General features: G+C 41.5%; 1 protein-coding gene across 4 annotated transcripts; it reads left to right on the top strand.

The window, feature by feature from the left end:
* The first annotated feature begins 50 nt into the window (after positions 1 to 50).
* On the top strand, positions 51 to 15,468 carry LOC124073262 (retinoic acid receptor alpha-B-like). 4 transcript variants are annotated; one of them, XM_046415386.1, is made up of 10 exons: positions 51 to 559; positions 1,052 to 1,280; positions 9,963 to 10,117; positions 10,559 to 10,700; positions 11,741 to 11,901; positions 12,044 to 12,220; positions 12,304 to 12,508; positions 12,740 to 12,807; positions 14,040 to 14,130; positions 14,870 to 15,468. In XM_046415386.1, exons 2-10 carry the CDS (start codon positions 1,082 to 1,084, stop codon positions 15,127 to 15,129), a joined length of 1,458 nt encoding a protein of 485 aa, XP_046271342.1. In that variant the 5' UTR covers positions 51 to 559; positions 1,052 to 1,081; the 3' UTR covers positions 15,130 to 15,468. The 4 variants fall into 4 exon arrangements, with proteins under 4 accessions (XP_046271342.1, XP_046271341.1, XP_046271340.1 ...); XM_046415385.1 differs by having other exon boundaries at positions 642 to 1,280; XM_046415384.1 differs by having other exon boundaries at positions 51 to 1,280.
* Positions 15,469 to 16,704: the final 1,236 nt, after the last annotated feature.

The following is a 16,704-nucleotide window of genomic DNA, read 5'->3' as shown; positions in this document are numbered from 1 at the left end:
CACTCAACAAACGAGAGAGAGAGAAAGAGAGAGAGAGAGAGAGAGAGAGAGAGAGAGAGGCCGTCGGGTACAGAGCAGAGGTTACCACAGGACACTCCTGCCTTTAAGGCTGCTGGACGTCAACAAGCAGCAGCGACAGGCGCACAAACCCAGACCTCCGCGGATATATCGACCTACCTCACCGCCGTCAGTTTTACGTTTGGATATTCTGCTACTTGAACACACAGCGGCAAGTTCAAAGTCACCTATGACTGTGCGCTTTTAGCGTTATCGTGTCAGTGCTGTTTTTTATTCTGTGGACGCTTTGGCTCGACACGGAGCTCACTGGATCTTTTTACTTTTCGGTGGCGGATACGTTCATTCATTGCATTCCTGGGTTTAAGGACAACTAGTACCGACTGTGACATTAAGGAGTCGTCTGTAAACGAAACGGGCTGTTCGCCTGCCTGGATACGAGGATTAGCAAGCGATACTGCTATTTCATTGTTATTTCAGCTACTATAAAAATACTGAGGCAAACCCGTTTAAAAGCATAGAGACATAGGCTTCAGGCGCTGAGGTAATAAACTCTTGAAACATTATACACACTACACTTGTACTGGTGCATAGTAATGTAATATAACAGTATTTCTTTTCCGTAGTTGCCTTCTTAATCTCTGGTGCTACAAAGTAACGAGGGCTTCAACTCCACCAGCAGTTAGGTCGGTGGCACTTGTAGCATTTGGACTGGAAGAAGAAGAAGAAGAAGAAGAAGAAGACAACAACGTTGAATTTGTCGTGTTAACTCGCTCCGGACATGCAAAAACCATATAACGAACAGCAAAGAGAGCGAAAATAAACACAGTTGATCGCCTGTCCTCCTTCAAGGGCTGAAAGGTCACCGGGAGCGGTCATATCTTTTTCGCTCTTCACCCTCCTCCTCCTCCTCCTCCCATCAGTCTGTTACGAAGATGTGAACTCTTCCCTCCCTCCCTCCCTCCCGCTCTTCCTCTTTCTCTCCTCGCTGTTCAGGACGCTTTGATCTTTTTTTTTCCCTTCTGTTTGCTACAAGGAGATCAAACGCGACTCGCTTCTCCCGGGGATGTACGAAAGCGTAGATGTTGTGGGTTTTAGCCCCAGCCCCAGCAGCCCCAGTCCCGGCTCCTTTCTCAGCATGGACTACTACCACAGACCCCCTGGGCTCGGGCCAGAGAAGGGACTCCTGTCCGGTGTCGGGGGACTCCAGCGTCCGTTCGGAGGGTCCCTGGTGACTGGTAGGCACTGGAGCGGATCCAGCCACTGTGAGTCCCCTTGAAAATCTGTTGCCCTTTTGGATGTGTAAACAGAATAACTGCAGGGCACATCACATTTAGTCAGTGTAGATAAAGGCATTTGTTGAAAGATGACAAGGGGGTGCTGGCGGTTATAGCTCTTACTTAGGCTTTGATATTTATTGTCAGCTTAGGGGGGTGAGTGCAAGGGTTCAGTGGTTCCAACTGGGACGTCCGACCCCCGCTTCTGGTATCAGGTGCCTCACAGCCTCTTTTTAGCCTCTTATTAACTCGATGGGAAATGAGCACACTACTGTTTTATACAACATGTAGTGACATTCAGTTTTACTTCCTTGGCCCCCTCAGCATGTTTCCTTTGGTATGCTCTTTGATTGTTAGTTCCTTAAGGTATTTATGAGCTTGTTCTACACCTCTTGCTGATGGTGTCTGCACCATTTAAATCAAGTGCACATTCGTACGGGTTGGATATCTTCCTTATCAGTGAACACGATGATTGACGCTGTGTGAGTCAGTGTTGACAAAATTACATCAGTATATAATAGAAGAACTTTGAAGTAAGGGAAGACACTAAGGAAGTAATACCCCCACACACAAACACACACACAAAAACACACTTCTGACAAATGCTGCATCTGTCTTTCTAGCAATGGTATGATGGGAATTAATGTATCTTTTCAACATTGTTACTGTAGCTGTTTGTTTTGGTTTATGCTTTTCAATGGAGTGACTCTATGACCCTACCAGATCAGGAGCTGCCTGCATTCATTTATCAAATCCCCTCCTGACCTCGCAGTGAGTGAGAATGAGCTCAGAGTGGGGTTTTTTTTTTGTACATTTTCAGACATGTAATCTGAAACTACTATGACACAAAGTCATTTTTCACACAGACAATTTTAAACATTACCTGGTTTTCAGCTTCTCAAACTTAAGAGGATTTTCTGATTTTCTTTGTCCTATGTGATAGTAAACTGATTATCTTTGGGTTTTGGACTGATGGTCACGCAAAATGTTACATTTGAAGATGCCATCTTTGGGCCTTAGCCAATTCTTGATCTGTGTGTTTTCACTGATTTCTTCTTTATAGACCAAATAGTTAAACCATTAGCGTAATGAGCCCTGGTAAAACTGGTGCACTGAACATGGTGCTTTAAGGCCATTTATCTCAATATCCCATAGCTGCAAAGTCCAAAATATTAGAATCCTATATGGAGATTTTAATTTTTATCGGTTCCAAATATCAGTTTTTGGGCTCCTTTATTACTAATAATCTTTATTGACCCAGGATTGTGAGGACTAGTGCCAATCCCAGCATGCATTGGCAAGGAGGCATGGTACACTAGACTAAGACACATAAACCCACAAATACAGGACCCGTTTGCTGTGAGTTGACCTACTCCACTGTCATATGTCAGACAGTAACCCAAGGGTGATGATGTGGTGATGTCACCGTGACATGGCCCTTGCACAGCCAAGTTTAAGTCGTAAAGAGGGAGGCGAAAGTGGTCCCTGGTTGTCTGCTGAGAAACAGAGGAGAAAAGAAACATATAGAAGCAAGAGGGGAAGGCTCGTAAATTCAAGGCTGTAATGACAGGGAAGATTACCCTTAGTGTGTGTGTGTGTGTGTGTGTGTGTGTCGTTGTGCGTGACTAGAATGAAGCGTGTCAAACAGGTTCAAAGGTCAAAGGCCGTACACAGATGCAAAGCACACACACACATTCATCCCTTGCTCCAGCGACATGTCAGCAGTGGCAGGGGGATAGAGTGGTTCACTCTGTGTGTGTGTGTGTGTGTGTGTGTGTGTGTGTGTGTGTGTTTGGGTGTGATCCAGAGCAGTGACTCACTGACAATTGGGAAGTGACCTACATCTCTCCCTCTCTTTATTTCTCCTTCTATCTGCTTCTTTCTTTCCTGTGTCAGCTGCCCAGTCATCACTTCCCTGCACTGAATGACCTCTCTTTCTGTCTGTTGGACACACACACACACACACACACACACACACAGTGACGCACATACACAGTCACCCACAGTCACAGTTTGTCTGGGAATGTGAGGCTATACTGACCAAGTTTGACCTGAGTGTGTGAAAACGGTTGCGTTGATGTCTTCCTTTCTGTTTGTGTGTGTGTGTGTGCGTGTGCAGGATCACACTTCCGTCAGATAAATGTTAAAAGAGTGGCAGAGGAGAGCTGGTTATTTATTCATTCGTTCTAGCCAGAGTCCTTTGGCAAAGCATGTATCTGACTCTAGAAATTTGTTCTCTCACGTCACATCTTCACATCTTTTGCATCTATCAGAGACAGTATGAAGAATATGGACCATGCTGTGTAGTTGTCTGTGCTCAGAACTTCAATACAGTATTGAAACAGCAGCTCTGCAGAGCTAATGTTTGTTGTTATGTTGTTATTTTAGTCTACTTTGCATTTTCCTGTTTTGTCACTTTCTGGCAAGACCTTCAAAATGAAACAAGTTTGTCAAGTTTTCTCTGTTTTTTGGACCTGAGGTTCAACGTTAATGTTTTTTCTCACTTACCCTGTTGGGCAAGTGGGTCAGAAATCTACTTGCTTTATTATTTTTTTATTGTGTAAGTAGATTTATCAGTGGTTATCAAACAACAACAAACTGAAGTTCATTGCAGTAAACCGCAGAATTTTAATTGAAATGTTCAAATCGGTTCTGCGCCTTCACAGCTTTCAACAGAGGTGTGACGGAAGCGAGATGGCTCACTCTTTCAGTATTTACATCAGCAGTTCTGGAAAAAAAAACAATGTGTTAAATTGTTTTTGGGTTGCAAGATTTGCTAGCTCAAGGTGGCATTTTAATTGCCCTGGGTATGTGGGAAATCTTTATTGCTGAGTCCTTTGATATTGAATATTTGTGGAAACTAAATCCTATTCAGTGTTCATGTTTACCTAAATGATACAGCTGCTCAGTGCCACTAATGCTACAACCTGAAAATGAGATAAGGTTGAACTTCATTCATCGTGAAAGAAATCAATGTGCCAAGGATGCTCAGTACGCATAGTGAAAAATGTTATGCAGCAGCATGCACATTGAAATGGCTTACTAAATGTGGTGCATATTATTCTTGAAGAGCTGCTTGATTTAAATTCTGGTCCTGGCTCAAACTTGATAAGCTAAAATTATTGATATCATAAGAACTGAGGTTTGATGTGGCAGTTGGTGTCTCACGGTATTTTCATGTATATTATAAAAATATGAGGTTTCTTGACACCTGGATATCGTTTTACACACTGAAATCCACTGAAAGGGCAGTTATGCAGAGCCCCAAAATCAGTGCTCAATCCACCAGTGATTGAACGGTAGTGTTGCAGTGGAGTTTCTTCCCTCTCTAATGTTCTTTGAGTATGGACACCAGCTGCAGAGCGCACGGAAAACAAAGTTTCATTTTGGCGTGTCTTCAGGTTTCCCACAGTATTACAGTTAATTAGTGACAGCTGATATGACCTGCCAGTGATGTCTGGCATTTTAACCACCAAAAGCCAGTGCCAGTTAAAAACGAAAAGCTGCTGCCTAATGTTGCATACTATTTTATGCTGTTAAGGAAGAGAAAGGAGAGGTCCAACTCAGCCACAATACACTGCATTAAATCCTGATACATTAGCTTGGCTGGTATTCCTTTAGCTTCTCATACAATTCAGTGATGGCGTATATCTGCCAGTAAACAAGACACTTGAAAGAACTTGCAGTAAAGTTCAGTATTGATCTGAGTCTAATTATGTCTTCAACTGATGATTATTTTTATCATCAATTAATCTGCGGATTATTTTCTTGATTATTTCCATCACAAAATAATATAGAACAAGGTCAAGTCATCAACTGTTTTGTCCAACCTGACCCCAGATTTTCAGTTTGCTATGATGTACCACTGAGAAAAGCGGTTCATCTTCAAATTTTTAGAACCTGGAGCCATCATATATGAATCAAATTGATTAAATTGATAAAAAAAATCAAATATTGATAGGAAACAGTTACTCCACAATTTTCTTTGTGACCAGCTGTCAAGTGATTGACTAAACGATGCAGAGTTTTAGGTTCTGCTCCTGCACATGATGCGAACCACAGCAAACTGTAAAAGTCTTAAGGTGCCATTTCTCCTGTGGTAATCATCTCTTTAACATCTCTGATGACATGAGGCCAGTGTGAGCAAATCATTGTGTGGTCACTGCTTTTTGGCAATAACTGGATTTACAGGATTGTTGCATCAGTGTGATGAAATACCTTGACTTGTCAGGTATTACTTCATTTGATTAGTCAAAAACAAACACACCCATCAGATTATTACGTTTATAAATCATCTCTCAATTGGATTTACACTGTACTTTCCATTATATAGACATACATAGTCACAAACACACACACACACTGTAGCATAATGATGACATACACCATGATAAAGAATTGGATCCACATTGCTAGTAGTTTGTCCAAGAATGTTACTGGACTGTATGTTCACTCATTAGTTTGGTTTTGGATTGGCATCAGGAGAAAGCCATTAGCAGGGATAATGACTGACTATATGTGGGGCTTAAAAATGAGTCTACAAAAATCATGCCGAAGTACTTAGGTCTACGTCCTGTTACCTGTCCGGGGAGCAGTATCCAGGGCCGATTTCTAAGCATGGCCCCTGTTCAGGAACTGCTGGCTGGCATAAAGCCAGGACCGTCTGGGGAGACCATGTAACAGTATTATACATTAGATCTGGATGATTACTGCAGTGCTGGATAACATTTAACATGCCAATTCTGGATTGGCCAAAGATGGTCCAGACTTGCCATCATTTAAAGCCCAGCAAGAGTGTAAGCGTATGATTGATGACTGAATTTAATTTGTTAGAGTTGTTCCCTTGACAAGTGTGAGGCAGCAATGGGGTCATTACATTGTTATTATGTCCTCTACACTGTACAATATTTAGTTTCGTTGAAAGCTGCTACAGTTGCATTCCATTGTGCGTTCCTGTATTGTGTAATGACGACAAATGTGACTTTCCCATTCACCTTGAGAAATGTCAGAGAAGAGATGACAGCAATAACAGAGGCAGAGGTTCATTAGACTTTTTTGTTGTCCGCTGTAATGATGGACTTGGGCGGAACAGCTCTGTCACAATTTTCATTTTTTGATTATAATGAGACATGGACCTATTCAATAGCACTTAATTTTCTAGAACAACTCAGTTACAATAATATTTAATATACAGAACAAACCTACAGTTGATGCATTTGTAAGGATATGTCACCTTTCATGTCAACACCGCGCAACAGTGACAGCAGATGACACTAAAACACTGCAACCGTTTTGCTTAAAAATACAGATTTTACGTACTTAATGTGAACAAGTCAAGGTCGCATTCCACAGTTTTGTTGCTTCATAATGAAAGGCTTTACGTAACAAAGTAAAATGGAAGAAAATATATTTTAGGAAAGTGAATGTGTGTAGGACTAAATTAGCAGAGCTCTCTCAGCAGCTAATCTTCAATACTGCAGGGAGGAGAAGCAGAGACAGAAACAGCCTCAGTGAGATGTTAGATGAAGAGCTGCAGACAACAGACTTACTGCACCTCTGCAAACAGCTCACTTCCAACAGGTAAACCACTTGTGTTACCTGCTGTGCTGTGGGATGGAAAAACACTCGCAGTGAAAATACTGAGGGAAATCAAATGCGTTTATATGTCATTTTTACAGCCTCTCTTGTCACAGTCTCAAATTAAATTTATTTACTGTCACATCATAGTATATCTTCTTTAGGATAGTTTTGTAAGATCTATCCAATTCTCATGAATGTCTAGATTTGCTCAAAAATTGGTCTTTTGGTTAAAAATGCACTAAAAGCTTTAAAGTGAGTCACAAAAATAATATTTATTTGAAATTACCATATTATATATATATATTGTGTCATTTTATTATGTTTACTCTATCTATTTATAAAAACGCTATCATCATTTCATCTAATAAAAATGGATGATATCCTACTGAGGCACATTTTTAAAGTGAGTCACCATTATTGCTTTCTGTTAAAAACTCCCAATTCCTCATCTCAACAACAAGAAATTATTTCTCAGAATTGAAACTTAAAGTTAAAGGCTGAGCAGTTCTTTTTTTGTGTTCAGGAATTGGTTGCTAAAGCAGAAGTGGGAGGCAATAGGAAGAGATTAACCAACACACACACGAGAACAGAGTGAGACACTTGGAAATAGGAGGAGGAGAGAAGTTTTTAAGAGGCCAGACACTGCTGAACTGTTGGCTGGTGTATCAGTGAGAAGACAAACAGAGGAGAGATGAAGATGGCAGAGGAGGACGAGGACCTCTTGTCTGCGTGTCCATGTCTCTCTCCCTCTCTATGTAAACAGAGCGGACCCGGTAGAGAGGAGCTGAGCCTCCTCTGTAGTGGAATGTCTGGTATGGCTACTAAAGCAGGGGGAGGGGAGTGTGTGTGTGTGTGTGTGTGTGTGTGTGTGTTAGGTTAGAGGTGGCAGAATGAGAGAGGGAGAGGCAGAAGAGCTACGCATGGTCCTGGTAACTAAAGCTGTTTTTTTTTTTCAAATGAACTTCAGACCTTGTTCTGAGAATCAGCTCGAGACATTGTCCAGAGTTGCCCTTTCACACATGTAACACGCACCAGGAGGCTGTCTGTATCAGACAGTCTCAGTGACTGGAAATATGTCTATTTGATTTAGGTGAGGGGTGGGGCCTGGGTAGAGCATGGTGGAGGCAGGACATGGTGCAAAAAGTGTACTGAGGAAATCAGTGTTTTGTTTACAGTGCACTGAGGATGGTGAACAAAGCAGTTTTTGGGTTTATATTAATGTTACATGTGTTTGAATGTGTCCAAAGTATCAGTGAAAGAGTGGAAAGCAATTTATTGGCAAAATGTTTCTATCCTTCCAGGTCGACACCAGTCCCATACATAAAAACATCAACACGTCCACAGAGTTGTTGTGTTGTCTGTAGTCAGCCTGCTCTATTCACACACAGGCTCAGTTGGATGTTACGTGGACTTTGTACTGAGGATCTGGCATGCCTTAATCTCAAGGGTCAGGACCTTAAACTGTGTCATAGTCTGTCTTTGTCAGGTCTCTGAACAAAAATAAAACCTAGATGCAGACTTAGGAGTGGGATGTTATGGTTTACTTACTGCATATCTGCTGATGTGCAGCTGACTCCTCCACTGTTTCTTTCACTGACACGATTAAATTACGTAAGAATTTCCAAAACAGGAAGGAGTTCCGTTTGAAAGAACACAATCCAACGCACCGTAATTTTACTTGTCAATTAAAGGAAATTCTGTCTCTGATGCTTTGGTAAACCACCAGATTGTAATGCCCTGAATACACCAGCCTAGTGAGTGGACTTGTTGTTGACGGTAAAAAGTAGCACCCTATAGGAATGAAGTCCTGTTTAAATTTTAACAAAGATGAAGCTTTCTTTAAAGAGTGAATTTACAGAAAACTTGTCTCTTGTCCCTTGTCAGCTCTTGTATCTAACTGAACATAGATAAACAAATGACAGGTGTGCATTGCCCCAAAAGACTGTGCACAAGAAGACAGTTTATGTCTGTAAGCTTAAAGTGTGTGAGAGGCAGCGCAGTGAAATAAAGTGAAAGAAAAAGCATTTCTGAAAAAACAAAATAATAACAAAATAACAGAGTCCAGGAAACCCACAGATTTTGGTGAAGAACAAACATATTCCTCCTTACTTCTAGCAAAAACACTCTGCTTGTACCATAAAAACGTTGTGCGGTCTGCTGTTATTTTCCAACCAAAAGTAACAGAAAGTTACAAAAAAACAAAAAAAAGTAACAAAAATGACAAGAAAACATCAGGGGAAAATCCCTGTTATATGACCGTTTCAATCAAAGCAGGAAAAAAGACTGCAGGGGTTGTGACTTAGTGTCCAAATGAGCAAAGCTATGGGTCTGCTCACCACTGCTAACAATAGGCTACCCAGTGGCTTCCCACGACTGCTGGACATGTACTACCTGCCCAACTTTACATGTCAGGCTACTGTAAAGACAAAAATGTCAATGTCAGTAAATCAGTTATGGAACCATATACCAGCCTGTGTGTTGGTTTTATTAGTAATGACTTTATCATTGGCAGTCTGTGGTTTGCTAACAACAGCAGCCTTTCTGTTTTTGTTCAGCCAGGCCAGGCCAACTGTTAGTCCCGTTTCGTGCCTGGCTGCGAGCTGTAACTTCGTATTTACCTGCAGACTCGTGTCTGGAATCGGTTGTCTTATCTAACTATAATAATTTTAATCACAATATAGTGCAAACAAAAGGTATCCAAAAATCTTAGTAACATTTGGTGTACATAAGGTAGCGTAAGGTGAACAGGATGTTTTGCTAATCAGCTTCTCCTCCCTCAGCTTGTACAAAGACGTGTTTTACTGCACACATTTAAACTGGAGGCAAATTTTGGCCTTCATGCTGCCATGTATGACTGATAGTTGGCTTACCTGCATCCACTCACCTATCACAAATCTTCTCCAGTCTTTAACTTGAAGCATTTGGTGCAGTAGCAGAAAAGGGGCACCGTCAATTCTACTAAACAAATAAAACCTGAATTGTTCCAAATCTTACTACAGCTCCAGTCAAAGCAGAAAGATACTAACGTCTTAACACACCTATAGCTATACTAAATGTCCTTGATTTTCCTCCCTGTGTCTCCTCCTGCAGCTATAGAGACCGAAAGCACGAGTTCAGGAGAGGACCTGCTCATACCCAGCCCCCCTTCACCACCTCCTCCGCCTCGCATCTACAAGCCCTGCTTCGTATGTCAGGACAAATCTTCAGGATACCACTATGGAGTCAGCGCCTGTGAGGGTTGCAAGGTAGGCAGCTAAACATATGCATGAGCTAAACTTAAACTGACACAGTTGCATGCGATAGCTAGAAAACAGGAATTAAAAATAGTAACGTGAGACTGCTGAGTATTTGCATAATATGTATGCATAGAGGTCATGAACTTTGCACTTGCCTTAGGATCTGTAAGCTTCTTTGCTTCATCTAATCCTACACACATACTGTGCATGCAATTAGTATCTACTTTGATATCTGTGTGTGGGTTTTTGTGTGTTTGTGGTCAAGCTCATGTCCTAACCTACCAGCTGCCCATCAACAACAGAGCATGCAAGTGCAGCAGTGATGATAAATGTGAATAGTGCAGGTTCTTATGCCAGGGCTGCCCACATTTTGTGTTGCTGGTGTTGACCTGCACCTGCAGATATTGCGTTCCTCCTTCTCAGTTATTGCCTCCTTTTTGGCTGTGTCAGGGTTTCTTCAGGAGGAGTATCCAGAAGAACATGGTGTACACATGTCACAGAGACAAAGTCTGTGTCATAAACAAGGTGACGAGGAACCGGTGCCAGTCCTGTCGACTGCAGAAATGCCTCGATGTTGGCATGTCCAAGGAACGTGAGTACAGCATATTAGATTCATTTTCATTCTAACTATGTCACACTGGATAAGGATACTGATAAGATACTGCAAAAGGTTAATGTGTGTCACACACTCACATATATATTAAATATAGTTGGAAGAGCAACACATTTCAGAGTGTGCACAGTGATGTGTTTGTGATATTTGTCTTCCTCTGGTGGCCTTTTATTATTAATACATACCTCACACTACCTTTGCCATTGATTGATAATAACCAGCTTCTTTGGCAAGGATATTAAAAATGTACTTCCTGCAAAGGGTTAATGTTTGTGTAAACTGATATTAAATATAGGCTGAGAAGCAACACATTTCAACGGATGCACTCCTCTGCACATTGATGTGTTTTAACCTTGATATTTGTCTCCCTCTGGTGGCCAGTTAATACATGCCCCGTGCCACCACTGCTTTTAATTGATAAAAACCAGCCTCAAGCCTCAATATAGCACCTGCTTTTCCATTTATTGTTGTGCTTCTCTGTTCTTGCAGAATTAAAGGGAAACAAAAGGAAACATCAAATTATTGCAACATATGCAGAAAAACTGTCCCTGTTTATGTGTCAACTCCAGAAATACTGCAATCTTCATTTCCCATTGTGTGACCTCTTTTCATTAGAACCTCACTGCTTGGTTAAATGTCACTGCATTGTAGTTATAATAATACTTTGATAATACGTTGTGGATGCAAACTGAGAGGACTACATATAGTGAGTGTGGTGCTGAAAGTGTAGACAAAATGTCATTTTGCTTGTCAAGACAGTGCAGGGGAGTTTTCTTGCAACTTTTGAAAAAACTTCAATGTAGAAAAGACCAGAAAGGACTGACCTTGGATTTACCAGCAGGCAGAGTCTGCTGTGAATCATAAATATGCACAAAAGTTTACTCTTGTTATGTCACTCATCACTCTAACAGGAGAAGCCTCCTTGTCCTTGAATGAAGATCTTAAATGTTCAGCATATATCACTGCTTTCCCTCCTGAGCTAAAATCCTTCTAAATCACTAAATCTCTTCTTCCATCAGTGGTGCGAAATGACAGAATGAAGAAGAAGAAGGAAGAGAAGAAGCAGGGGGAGGCAGAGATCTACGTCTTGTCAGCAGACACGGAGCAGATGATTGAACGAGTTCGCCGCGCCCATCAGGACACATTTCCCTCCCTCTGTCAGCTGGGAAAATACACCACGGTACACTCACCACAGACAAGCATATTTTCCTCCAAAAATACACAACAAAACAAAATAACTTGCAAGTGCAAAATAAACTGAACGCACAGGTAAAACTGTCTGTGTTTGTCTGTCTTCTCTTCCTGACCTCCCCAACCTGCAGAGCAACAGCTCCGAGCACCGCGTCTCTCTGGACGTCAGCCTATGGGACAAGTTCAGCGAGTTGTCCACTAAGTGCATCATTAAGACAGTGGAGTTTGCCAAGCAGCTGCCTGGCTTCACAACGTTAACCATAGCTGACCAGATTACCCTGCTCAAAGCCGCCTGCCTCGACATACTGGTGAGTTTATCACTTTAAAAATGCACAGCTGTGAAAACCTTCCTGGAAAGCTTTGGCTTCATGTTTTCATTCCACTTTCCCAGATTCTAAGGATCTGCACCCGCTACACCCCAGACCAGGACACCATGACTTTCTCCGACGGTTTGACGCTGAACCGCACACAGATGCACAATGCCGGGTTTGGCCCTCTCACAGACCTTGTGTTCTCCTTCGCCAACCAGCTGCTCCCGCTGGAGATGGACGACGCAGAGACAGGATTACTAAGCGCCATCTGCCTGCTCTGTGGAGGTATTGCACTTGATTTCCCAGGAATGTGAAATGATATAATGAGTTGTTCTAATATTAGTGCTGTGATGTAAAAAAAAAAAATCATTATTAGGACAGCGATCAAAGAAACTGCCTTCTGCATTTACATAGATGTGTATAGAGTCTTGTTCTGTGTACTTTTATAGAGTATAAATGTGTAACACAGCCAAAGTAACAAGTTGTGTATCATATTTTTGTTTTGTGCGTGTGTAGACCGTCAGGATCTGGAGGAGGCAGACAAGGTGGATGTTCTTCAGGAGCCAATTGTTGAAGCCTTGAAGGTTTGACAATTTAATTATTATAGAACCATATCAGTACATTTACAATACAGGTAGGTTACCTTAAAAGAAAGAAGGTAACCAAAGGCTTTAATTCTGCTAGATATTCTGTATTTTGAGTACTGTCAAATTCCACAAGAAGACTCAAATCAAGAATGTGTTTGTCCCTTTCTCAGTAATTTTTATCAAATGTCACTTAAGCAGGAAGAAATTGTTCATTTGTTGGCAACTGTCTTCAGCGGTGGATGAATCCATATTTGGCGCTCTAGTGAGTAAGTGCGGCAGCAGGACAGTGTCTTTGTAGTTTAATCAAAATAAACTACAGTGTAGAATAGTGCGACAGCGTGGCTCATTGATGTGTTTTATAATTTTGGACAAACAGTGGAACTCTATGGCACAGAGGAAGAAGATATATCAAGCTTTTATAAACACATGTAATGCCTGTTAGTAAGTCAGCTCTTTTTGTTTTTCATGGGGTGTTGTGGAAATAATCCTTTAAATAATGGCAATAAAAGTTCTCAGTAAAACATACCCATATGTAGCAGAATTAGAAAAGAACACAGTCAAGTGTGTATGTGTGTGTAACGAATTAAACAAGTAAAATAAAACTGGATCATCCCAGAAATCACAGTCGTTATTGACAGAAACATAGTAATTTATCAAAAGAAAAAAACTCACGAAGGTGCAAAATGAAAGTGTCAAGTGACAAAGTGAAAGTGTCAAGTGAGCATTATAAATAATAAACACAACAATAAACAGTAAAAAATAAATGGGTTACTTGCAGAGGCTGTGAAAACAGTGCTGCACTTTGAGGTAGAAGAAAGAGATAAAATATCAACGTGGCTATTGAAAAAGCATGGATGGATGTTTCTGTGCATTTAGAGTTCTGACTGCCCAAGGGAAGAAGCTGAAACCTCCTCCCAGAGGGCAGCATGTTGAACAGGTGGTGGTCAGGATGAAGGTGGTCTTTGCACCTGCAGAAATCCATGACCACCCCCTTGGTTTTTCTGCTGTTGAGGGTGAGAGTGTTGCTGACACACCAGTCTGTCAGCCGCTGGACCTCATCTCTGTATGCCAGAATCAGAAGAAGAATGAATCCACCAAACGAAGTAGAAAGGTGTCCAAAACAGGAGAGTGTCAGTTCTCTCAAACATCAATGGTGAAAAGGGATAATGATAGTAATATAGCACCTGAATAAAAATAGACTTTTCCTCCCTGTCACTGTGTGTACATAGATCTATGTGAGGAGGAGGAGGCCTGATAAACCCTGTATGTTTCCCAAGATACTGATGAAGATTACTGACCTCAGGAGCATCAGTGTGAAGGGTAAGATACGCACACACACACACACCAGTAGTGGCAGGTAGTTTACACTGAGGCTTGTTCTGAGTTCTGAGTTCCGATCTCTACATTCGCTTCCTGTGTGTTCAGTCAAATGCCAGCAGTGTGACATATTTCTGGTACCTTCTGTGATTGCAGTTTATTATAGCTCACAGGGACAATCCCATCAGCCGCACAAATACTGCATATGGTTCGTAGGGATCGACTGATCAGCCTCACAGTATTACAGCTATAGTCAAATAGTAAGAAATATAGTAATAATATAGTAAAAAATAAAGTATGTAAGGAGCTGAGGATTCCAACAAGTAACAAAGATATTATACAGCTTTATATTATTGCACGGTGGTGCAGTGGTTAGCACTGTCGCCTCATAGCAAGAGGGTTCCAGGTTCAAATCCCGGTCTGGGCCCTTCTATGTGGAGTTTGCATGTTTTTCCAATGCAGTTTAAATAATCCCTGTTAGTAGTTCAGTTCATTGCTGGTTTTTGTCTTTTCACAGAGTGAAAATAATCCTTCAGATGATAGCAATAAAGGTGCTCAATAATGCTTCCCATAAGCGGCAGCATTAGAAAAGAGCACTGTTATTTTTATTGAGCCGTTATCCCAGAAATCACACACAATCATTATTATAAGAACATTAAGTAATTATAAACATTTCCTTTGTTGCTGTGACAGTTTCACCACTTTTCTTTTTTTTTTTTGTCTGTCTGCCTCTTTCCCATAGGAGCAGAGCGAGTAATCACACTGAAAATGGAGATACCTGGATCCATGCCTCCTCTCATCCAGGAGATGTTGGAGAACTCTGAGGGACTGGAGGGGCATGGAGCTGGGGGAGGGAAAGGAGGAGGTGGAGGGGGGAAGGGGAGAGGAGGTAGAGAAGAGGAAGACACAGAGCTCAGAAGCTGTCATCCAAGTCCATCACCCGAATTAGTTCCCTCTCCCAGTCCAAGCACTGCGTCCTGCTCCCCCTCCCCCTCCACCTGACGTTCTGCACTCAGCACCTTTGCGCCACACAGCGCCACCCTGCAAGCGTGGTGTGGTGCTGCAAGGAGAACAGCCACACAGCAGAAAAGACTGCACATCATAACAGATGACCTGGAGGACAAAGTCTGAATGTGTTAACCCAAAATCTCTCTGAATGAGTGGTTACTTTTGTCTGATATCAGTTAAACCTGACCAGTCAGGAGGGAGGCTAAATGTCTTTGTACAAGTACTACAGGTAGTGTGTGAGGGTGAATGAAAAGCAGGCACATTATGCTGTTGGGACTGTTTGTCTTCTAACTTCATGTTTTTATCCAAAAATGCAATAAAAATGATTTTCCATTTCGTTATCTTTTTATGCCTCAAAGATCAACTAAATGCATAGCATGTGAAAGAAATGAAGGCTTATTGAGATATTGGAATGTGGACAGACTGAGGAGGACTAGAAAGCACACATTCCTCCCCTATGAAAAGTAATGTATATTAAGCAGAGTCATTATGTGTAACATACTGTATATTAAAACAGTGTGAAAGAAGTTGTCAGACATAGATGGGCCGATATAAGAAGTTATTTTCCTAAATGTACATGTGTATATTCTGTATTTCACCAATACAGCTGTACAGACATCTTCCCTCTCCTTATTTCTACCATCAATAACACACACACAGTCATGTTTCCATCACTTTTGGGGACATTACATTGACTTCCATTCATTTCCTGGAGGCTTAACCACCACCTAACCATAACAATAAACATTAGTTGCCTAATCCTAACCCTTAGCTTGACCCCACCTTAACCCCAACATGACCTTAAAGAAAGTCTTCACCTTAATATTTAGTGATTTATGCTGCGGGGACTTGCATTTTGTCCCCACAAGTAAGGCAGGTCCCCACAACTACAGGAACACACACACACACACACATATGCTGCCTCCAACCCTCTGCTTTGATCAGCTCACACACACATCAGGGAAAAACGTTCACTGGAATCAGAAGTAAAACTGTGAATTATAGCTTGAGCAACTCAACTGTGAAACCTTTTTTTTTTTCTTCTTTTTTCATCATTCATTTCATTTTAAAGTTCTGCAGTGTCTGCCTGCTGGTGAACACTCTAAACCAAAGCTAACTGTAATACCAGGAGTACAAACTCCACTCACAAATGTGGTCCCACTGGTTACAGAGCCCCACTGTGGCTGTTGAGCTCTGAAGAACTATAGTTTAAAAATGTTCACTATGCTGGATTTTCCTAAAAACTACATAAAACTCATGCAGAAATACTCTCAAACATAACTTATGATCCACCAGAAGCATGTGGTGGTGCACTTTTAAATGGTGTCTTTACAAATAGCAACCTACAAATCCTGCATAGTGTGCCTGAATATAATCTTGCAGAAATCTCATCAGCGATGACAGGCGCTGCCAAAACGTCTTCAAATGCACAAGCTATATTTTGTTTGTACAGTTTGCACCACTGTCAGTGTTTACACAGCACCACTGCCTCACCACAACACACAGGTAGAAATCGTTTTCACTGTTGTCCTGAAATGTATGGCGAGGTTCTGTATGTGAGGAAATGTG

This window comes from Scatophagus argus, chromosome 16, assembly GCF_020382885.2.
Source record: "Scatophagus argus isolate fScaArg1 chromosome 16, fScaArg1.pri, whole genome shotgun sequence".
Classification (NCBI taxonomy): Eukaryota; Metazoa; Chordata; class Actinopteri; family Scatophagidae; genus Scatophagus; species Scatophagus argus.
This window is presented reverse-complemented; position numbering and strand designations above follow the sequence as displayed.

What these genes read in the sequence shown, in the direction of transcription:
- LOC124073262 (XM_046415386.1), top strand. Translation starts at nt 1,082, where the DNA reads ATGTACGAAAGCGTAGATGTTGTGGGTTTTAGCCCCAGCCCCAGCAGC. An exon ending in AGCTGGGAAAATACACCACG is followed by an intron (nt 11,902 to 12,043) that starts GTACACTCACCA and finishes CCCAACCTGCAG; the next exon opens with AGCAACAGCTCCGAGCACCG. An exon ending in CAATTGTTGAAGCCTTGAAG is followed by an intron (nt 12,808 to 14,039) that starts GTTTGACAATTT and finishes GTGTGTACATAG; the next exon opens with ATCTATGTGAGGAGGAGGAG.